We start from the raw sequence: 9233 nt of genomic DNA on the forward strand, positions 1-9233 counted from the left end.
ACGTAGGATAAAATTTATTTTGCTATAATATATGGATTATACGAGCTGTGAATTAATCGTAAATTTAAAACTAATTATGAATATAAGAACATTAACAATACAAACATCACATACCCTCAAAACTCGCCACTGCTTATGAAAAAAATAATCGTCTTCTTCGCAAATCGTGGGGGAGAGAAATGTTGACTCAACATTTCGTAATCTACCTTGACCGAGTTGTTAGCAACACGACTGATCTGATTGATAGGATGATCTCCACCGGTGATGTTTCCTCTCGGGTGACGACGACGAAGGATGTTTCCTTGTTGGTGACAAAGAGTATTGTGCCATCGGAGGAAGGAGAAAGAAAAAGTGAAAATTTTGATAAAAGAAAAAGTAATTACATAATTTTTTATAGAAAATAACTATTCTTTTTTCTTTATTATATAAAAAGGAATACTTTCATATATTTACGCAACTCATATTTAACTCATTTTATATAAAAAGCTGTGTATGTAATAAGTTAAAGAATGATGATTAGAATTTTAAGCACCAGTCATCTTTCAATGAGAACTTTCTGTAAAGTGCATACTAGCTAAAAAATGACGTGTTTGTTTGTTTCTTCATATACTAGTATTTGATATAGCACTGTCTACCACTCTGGATCCTTTTGCTTTTGCTTTTGCTGTTTGCTGATAAAAATCGTTATTGCAAGTCATGTAAAATCGCCGTCACTAATTCTTTTCTTTGATTATTAAACACTCTTTATGATATAATTACAACCAAATAATTATACACCACCGCCACTGCACAGCAGATAGAGGGGAAAAAGTTTGTTAGAAAATAAAAATTACTAATCTGGATTTAAGCTTAATTGATCACCGAGAGAAACATTCCTAAAAAAAAAAACACTGAGAGAGATAATAAGGGAGAGAGAGAAAGAGAGAATATCTACAAAATTCATTTTTAATGATTTTTCCATGGTCATGGAATGTGCATCATCTTAACTAAGGATTTTAAATAAACAAACTAGATCTTATAATTTGTTAATAAAAATAACAAAAACCTTCCGAATAAAAGACTTTTATTTGTACAAAAGGGACATTGGACTATAAATACACAATTTTTTTGTTTGTTATTGAATTGCATATTAGCCTTAACTTTGATTTGTTATTTTATCACAAAACTAAAATCTAGTACAACTTTTTGTAAATTTCGAAAAACAGTGGTGCATAAATTTTCAATTTTTTTTTTCTTCATTTTATCTTGAATTTATATATAGTACGCAATTTATTTCTTCAAACTTTTTCAAAATCACAAGTTTTAACTTACTTTTTAAAATTGATCGACTTTGAAATAAACTCAAATTTGAAAATTGTAATTTCATGATAAAATCACAATTAACTTAAAAATTTATATATTATCATACAAAATTAAAGCTCACTTACAATTCAAGAATTGACTAAAATTTTATGTGTTTAGATTCCAATATTCGTATCCAAATAGCTCTATTTTCTTTGATTTACAAAGAATGGGGCCAATCAAGATTTTCAAATCCGGCCAAAGTAAAGTAATCAACATAAACGTCGTACCACAAAATCGTTATTGGGTCCCATTTGGGATTTTGCCATAAACTTTACGTCCAAAAAGAAAAGGACCCTCTAAATTACGAATGAAACTACGAACTCCATAATTTTATTGAAACAAATACGCCAAAACAGCATATCTATTTCTAGTTGGTTGGCATTTATCAACCGGGTCCCACTCCCACCAAAAAATCAAGCACCAAATGACAGCCTGTCTCACACGAATAACTCACAATCTACTATATACTATCTTATGCCTGTCATACAATAATGAGACAACAAGGAAAATTAATCTCTTGACTTGAGGCATATAGCATTTTATAATTTAAAGTAACCAAGGCCAAAGTCTAGCATTTGTAGACCAATATGTAGGTGTAACATATCTATGAAAACCAATTTGAGAAAATTGTGGAGGATAATATTAATTGGCCCACTAGTGAAGATACAAGGTTAGGGTTGTGAGACTAGGAATATGTTAAAACTCACATACAAACCTGATCTCTGAGATTAGCAGTTAATTAAAGGTGAAAACTAGAGTAGTCGCTACATACATACATATATAGATAGATATATTACAGGTAAATGAGGCATATATATATATATATATATCTCACTCAATTTATGCCAACAACAGGTTGTAGTCTCTTGGCTGCGCGGATGAAATCCACAATCACTTGTACCTCATCCACATGCTGCTGTGTTGTATTCACAAAAGCAACATGTTACATTTCTTAATTTTATTTTTCAAAAATCTCAAACTTTGTGACTATGATGATGATACTCTTGGTTTTGTGTGTGTGTGTGTGTGTGTGTGTGTGAATGTGGATGCATACCTGTGAAGAAAAATGCTGCTGGATAGCATTGACCAGCTGCTCCTTAGTAGGGTTAGGACTAACATGTGCCTGCAGATTACGACCGGAGAAAACCTAAGCAAGATCACAAATATGCATCAATTTGATAGATGAATTAAGATACTCACGAGATGGAAGCTCCGCCAGTATCTCCACAGCGATCCAGTTCCGAGCTTCGACAAATTAACTCTCTAAGAAGACCGAAAAGCAAGTACATTATTAGACTAATATAAAATATGACTCATTATAGAACAGTATAGTATCCCAGTGGCAATTTTTCCTTACCAGTTGGGTTGTATGACATTTGAACTGAACTTCTCTGCAACTACTCCGATTGACTGATTTCATGGATGGAGATGGCGACCACGGTCTACTATACCGAGCTCGTGGTTTGTTTATCTTGCTGAATTGAAAGCCAGAAGCTGGGAGAGAGAATTACAGAGTTTTTAAGAAAGGCTATCATGAAAAACAGAACAGTTAACTGTAAACCAGATGTAAATTCTAGCTTACTGAAGGGATGATGGTCTTTCCCACCAATGTCAGAACCACTGCTAGAATCATCAAAATCATAATCATCGTCTTCTTCATTTCCAGTTGGAGGTTCCAACACACTCAAAGCATTCCTTTGGAGCTTGACCTCAACCCCATTCTTCAAAACCTGGTTCAATTTTTCACAAAAACGAAGTAAGCCAAACACTGAAGTCGGGGAAATGAAGAACTCAATGGGAATTAGAAGAAGAAACGTATGCAGCAAAAACTGTTTGAAGCATTCTGTTGTAACTAAGAATGAAAAACTGCTTCAATCGGGAAAAAAACAATGGAAAAACTGTTTTAAGTATTCTGTTCCTAGAATTCACATAATTACAGAGGATATTAGGTATTTACACAGACACGACAAAGGAAGATAATTGTGAAAATCATCTATTCAAATAAATATAGAATTAAGTTTAACTTGAGGACATTCATCAAATATATTTCAACTATACAAGGAAAATGTCTGTAACTATCTACTATCTATGACACTTCAACTAAGTTGAAAATGAATTATAGAATCATATTAAATTTACGAGCCAATGGGAATCTAAATGAAGCATCTACCTAAAATACAATTGATGCAATGACCCCCAAAAATCACAACAATGCGCACAGAAACAAAATTGACCACTAATTAGTGCAGTTCTCGTTCTATATTATGACCTGCCATATTAGATTTTAAAGGAGTGTTGATATAAGAAAACCCCAAAACTGCTCAACAAAAAGAAATAAGTAGAAAAGAAATGAGAAAAAGACTCTGATCCAACCTACCAATTTCAAATTATGTTAAAGGAAGACAATATACTACATTAAGAATTAAGATCGTATAATTTGCAAAATGGTGAAAGTATACCAGCCAATGCCATCCACCAAGGCCAACTGCCTTCTTGACAACGCCTTGCAGCCCCACCAGAACACTCTTTGTTCTATTATTCCCAGTCACAATAACCTTCGTATGCCTCGGAAGAACAGAGAGCTCCTCGTCCCCACTCTCCTCGCGGAATGGTGATAAAACCCGTGAAGGACAAGACTCCGTTTCCAGCATCTCCCTCCAACCAAATAATCAGCAGCAACGAAGCAACACCACCAATGATACCTTGAAGGTCACTAAAGTCCACGCCTCTACGTACATGTGAGCCACCTTCACCACTATACACACTCAAATCATACAGCCCAAAGTATGTCCAAACATAGACAGTGTGCTACTGGCAAAACTTTCCCAACGGATATTTTCAAAGTTGGATTCCAATCTTCATGGTAATATCTATCCCTTTCAGTAGATATGAAAAAACCTTAACTGCATTGTAAAAAAGTCCCAACTCAGAATCAGATGCTCAAGAGAAAATATTGCCAGGCAGTGACATAAAGGTTGTAGAAAATCAGAGAATTCTTAAAAAAATTGAAGTTGCATATTCCACGAGTAAGACAAAGACCCATGGCAGATTACTTTAAGTTGAGCGCATATTGACGGTAGTTACAAATGTAATGCCACGGGCTAAATATGATTAAAATAAAGGAACCAATTAAACGGAGCATCAAATTAGCGGCCTCAGCATTATTAAATTCAAAAAAGTCTCTCTCTCTCTCTCTCACACACACACAAATGGATACATACATACATACATGCAATTAGACTGGAGCTTGTTCGGATAAATGTCATAATAATTTCTCAAAGCATATCCGCATTATATCTAAAGTAACTTACTCAAAAGTAAAAAACAAAATTCACTGAAATAGGGTCTATAAAGTCATTAACAGAAATTTGAACTTGCGCGGAAGCAACAGCAGAAAAGCTAAATTTCAGAGCAGCAATCCACGGAGCAATATCAACAATTAAAAATTAGCAGGATCTCAGCAACAATGGCGTGCGGCGCCAGCACCCACACTGGAGTGAGAAGCAGCATACCTCTCCAGAGAAATGCTGTACGGACAGCGACGCGAGGAGCAGGATCCTAGAGAGAGAAAGTGATCGACAGGAGGTGATCCAATTGAATATGAAAAATGGCAGGGATCTGAGAGATATGTGCCACGGAATGGAAGTTTCAGAGGGGGAGTTTTATTGGATTGTAGAGAGAGAGTGGGAGAGTGAAGTGTGAGAGAGAGAGGGAGAAGCATGAATTAAATGCAGACTAACTGCCATTTAGGAACGGATAATTGGGGAGTGACCTGCTACTGCCAAATTGCAGTGGGCCCGCAGCCTCATTGCCGGTGTTGTGCCTCAGCTTTTGTGACCGGTTGACTGGGTCATGCATGGCTCCGCCTAGATTTTTATTAGCCGAATTTGAACTTCGGTTTGGAGTCCGCCCTTTCTACAGCCAGCTGGACCGCATTTCCTTTTTTTTTTTGCCCCTCTTTTGAATATTTTGGAATAAATAAATTGTTTCAAGAAATAAAGGGCGCGCTTCGTTTTCACCCATGATTTATAATACTACACATTATTATATTAATGTTAAATGTTAATATTGTTGTAAACAAACTTACATGATTAGTAATTTAGTACGCGTTAAATGGATGTCGAGAATGTATCGAAGATTAATTACATCTTTTTCTATTTTATAAGAATGAGTGACTGTAAGCTTAATTATGCAATTATATAAAAAAAATTAAATCCAAAAGATTACAAAAGTGTATACAAAATGCAGAAAGTCGAGTCGAGAAAGACCTATGTTTGCAAGACGTGCTCGCGCTTCGTCTCCTAGACAAAGGCATCGTAGACCGATGAGCTCCGTCAAATTGAACACGACGATAATAGAGTTTAGATGATATGAATGGGAGAATATGTAAATAACAGAGCTTCAACTATATGACTGTGAGAATATGCATAGAGCTTGCATGTAGATTTTGCAAGTGTGATGATGCAAGTGCAAATCCATGGATCCGGGATCGGGCAGGTGACAACATGTGTGGGGTTCACGACTCATCACTTGTGTACATAATTATTACATATATCAATGTAATAATTTATATATCGAATTAATTAACTATTGTTACTTAATCAATGCGTGTGATAAGCATTGACTTATCTTTAATGTATATCACTTTATCTCACAACTCCACATTCTAAGTGAAATTTTCATCTATCCATATACATAAATACTCACAATAAGCGATAGATATTAGTAGTACGATCAGTGGTACTAATTCCAACTAAAGTACTAAAACAATAAATAACAGTACTCATAAATTGGTTACCCAATTCGGTAATAACACACCTACGCCTGGATACAGACGGACTTACACAAAAACACTCCATCTTACTACACCCATATACCTTCCCAAAACTACACTCGTGATGGACAGTTGGAAGCAGGTATGTGACTTACAACCTAGATGTCAACCTATATATCTTACTGATGTCTTTTTCGTCGTCGGTGTTCGACTGTATTTCTTGTAGTGTCACCACCTAATCCTTCACTATCCCTTGGCAAAGTAAAACAACATATTATGCAAGAACGAAACAGAAGCTATCAACATCTAAGAATGTTTCTTGCACATTCACACTTATATGAAACGTATAAGATTACAATATGAAATTAAGAACTTAAGGACTAAAAAATTATGCGGCAAAGAACTTGTCATGATCTTTAATTTGATATGAATATTAAATATTTTATAATTAGTAAGAAATAAAACAAAAATAAGTAGATAAAGAAAATAAAAAGGGAAAAATATAGTTTACAAATAAACCTTCGATTTTAGTATAACTACAAAATTGTCACTCAATTTTGAAATCCATTTCAAATTGAAATCTTAATTTTTTGTAATATAGAGTATAAATTACACGCTCAAATAATTCATTCGTCAAAATATGTAGTATATTAGTTGATGTTATTTATCTCTATCTAAACAATATACAAACACAATATATATTTTTTAAATTATTATTACTCGAGAAAAGAAAAAATATGCTCACACTCTACCTTTTTGAGTGGCGAACTCCCAACCTTATCAACAACATTCTCTTCATCGTCATACACAAACACACATAAGAAGAACCAAAGACCAAAGAGCAACAAAGATATCCCAATTAAGTTTTATGTTTTCTTGTAGAAGTAAATAAATGGAGCATATAATAAAGAGTTAATTACGTATAAATTGTTGAACTTTTAGTAATTTTTTTTTTAAAAGTAAATGCACCCTAAGATATTTAGAAATTTTTATTTTGGAAAATGAAAAATAAGAAAACAAAGAAATCCCAATTAAATTTTATGTTTTCTTGTAGAAGTAAAAAAATGGAGCATGTAATAAAGAGTTAATTGCACATAAATTATAAAACTTTTAATAAATTCTTATTTTTAAAAGTAAATGCAGATATTTAGTTTACCCATTTTGGAAAATGAAAAATAAAAGAAAGAGAAAAGTGGCTCAGATACACTCTGAAAATTAAAAATAAAGAATAATCATCTCATCAATATTATGAGAAACAGTAAAAATAAAAGAATAAGACAAGTGTGGGCTCAGATACACTCGGAAATCATCTCAATATTTGAGAAACAGTGGGTAAACCCAATACCAAAGAGAGTAAATCATCACAGCAACCGCATTGCACCAGCCGGGAATCGAACCCGGGTCTGTACCGTGGCAGGGTACTATTCTACCACTAGACCACTGGTGCCTCTTGTTCTTATGCATCGATCTAGTTTTATAAGCTGGCATTTACTTTGATGAAAAACGAGAGAACAATATATTTTCACATGTTTATTACTCCCCCCGTCCCATTCTAAATGTCTCATTTTTTTGGGCACGAAAATTAAGAAATGTGAATAAAGTAGATAAAGTGGGTTGGTGGAAATTATTTAAATATTAAATATAGAGAGAGAGTGTATTGTCAAAAAAGGAAATGAGACATTTGGAGTGGGACAACCCAAAATAGAAAATGGGACATTTGGAGTGGGACGGAAAGAGTATGATGAAAAAATTTCTTTGAACATGATGAAATATTTTCTCGGACAACAACTTTTCACTCATTTTTTCTTCAATGTTGGATAATGGAGTATTATCCTAAGGTAGGAGTGTGAAAATATTTTCAACATTTTCATCTTTTCATCTCTAGTAAACATATGATAAAATGAGGAAATGATAATATTTTTCGATCTTTTCTTATCCATCATTTTCCAGTGAAAATTTTACAACTAAAGTAAACGCATTCTAAGTATCAATGATACGAGTCCCAACTCCTTCACTTCTCAATCCAAAAATTGTGGTTTATTTGTCATTTTAATTCATCCACAATAAATTTTGTGTTTTTATTTTATGACATATTCTTACCGTTCTACTTAATTTGATCTATATTTGTAACAGCCCGGCTCCAGACTTGACGGCTGTCCCCACAGACCAATACGAGTCTTTTCTAGCGTGTTTTGTCCTCACTCGCACGCTCCCTGAGAAACTTCCCAGGGGGTCACCCATCCCGAAATTGCTCCAAGCCAAGCACGCTTAACCTTGGAGTTTCTTCTGTGTGGACACCAGGAAAGAAGATGCATCTTATTGATATGAGTAGCCCAATCAAATCCTTTAAGCTCTCCTCGAATATGCAGTCTCATACCTGCATATTCTCGGAATCCCTCTCGTTCGGGTGTGTTCCGGTTCATCCCTGCGCCCCTCCGCTTGGAAGTCTTAACCGGAGCCGCTCTTTGTCCGTGCCTCTTTGCACCGGCGATCACTCCGTACTTCGTCCCCGGGCGTCACAGGCCCACCAGCTTCCGCTTGGTTCGTCCCCGAACCACACCGTACTGGGAGAGGTTCGACTCTGATACCACTCTGTCACGCCCCAATTCCCGAAGGAAGGCACGAATGCCGAAACATGACTAGGGGTTGGATTTAAGAAGCGGGAAAGAAAGGGGATAATAATACTAATAATACTAATAATAATAATAATAATAATAATAATAATAATAATAATAATTGTAAATATTTAATAATAATATAATAATATATATCTTCATCTCTTTTTGTTAATATTCTTAAAGAATATTAATGTATAGTAATCGTTGTTAGATAATTAAACTAAGTATTATAACATTTTTAATATTCAAGTCGGAAAGTTTGGCTCAGCACGCTGGTGGTTTAGAACCAGTCTACAAATACGTGCGGCTAAACAATCGGACATTTAATTATAATTTTAATAAAGCGGTAAATGATGGGGTAGCCGAGTCTAGCTCGCCAAAAGGAGTTGACCGACCAGCTCACTCATGAAATTGGCATAGCACAACATGATCATGAGGGCTTTGGTCAAGTGTCCAAGAGGGGCCGACTACATGCACTCTCCATCGAGCGATAAATA

At 34.8% G+C, this 9233-nt stretch overlaps 1 protein-coding gene and 1 non-coding gene across 4 annotated transcripts; both read right to left on the bottom strand.

The window, feature by feature from the left end:
• Positions 1 to 1961: 1961 nt before the first annotated feature.
• Positions 1962 to 5197, bottom strand: LOC130994937 (uncharacterized). 3 transcript variants are annotated; one of them, XM_057920121.1, is made up of 7 exons: positions 4857 to 5197; positions 3804 to 4247; positions 2927 to 3074; positions 2702 to 2838; positions 2545 to 2607; positions 2399 to 2467; positions 1962 to 2257 (listed from the first exon to the last, which is right to left on the bottom strand). In XM_057920121.1, exons 2-7 carry the CDS (start codon positions 3993 to 3995, stop codon positions 2180 to 2182), a joined length of 687 nt encoding a protein of 228 aa, XP_057776104.1. In that variant the 5' UTR covers positions 3996 to 4247; positions 4857 to 5197; the 3' UTR covers positions 1962 to 2179. The 3 variants fall into 3 exon arrangements, with proteins under 3 accessions (XP_057776104.1, XP_057776103.1, XP_057776102.1); XM_057920120.1 differs by having other exon boundaries at positions 1962 to 2260; positions 4857 to 5076; XM_057920119.1 differs by having other exon boundaries at positions 1962 to 2467; positions 4857 to 5074.
• Positions 5198 to 7494: 2297 nt separating this feature from the next.
• TRNAG-GCC (transfer RNA glycine (anticodon GCC)) lies at positions 7495 to 7565 on the bottom strand. Its single transcript has one exon. It is a non-coding gene; the product is annotated as a tRNA-Gly (tRNA).
• Between the last annotated feature and the right edge of the window lie 1668 nt (positions 7566 to 9233).

Source organism: Salvia miltiorrhiza, chromosome 7 (genome assembly GCF_028751815.1).
Source record: "Salvia miltiorrhiza cultivar Shanhuang (shh) chromosome 7, IMPLAD_Smil_shh, whole genome shotgun sequence".
Classification (NCBI taxonomy): Eukaryota; Viridiplantae; Streptophyta; class Magnoliopsida; order Lamiales; family Lamiaceae; genus Salvia; species Salvia miltiorrhiza.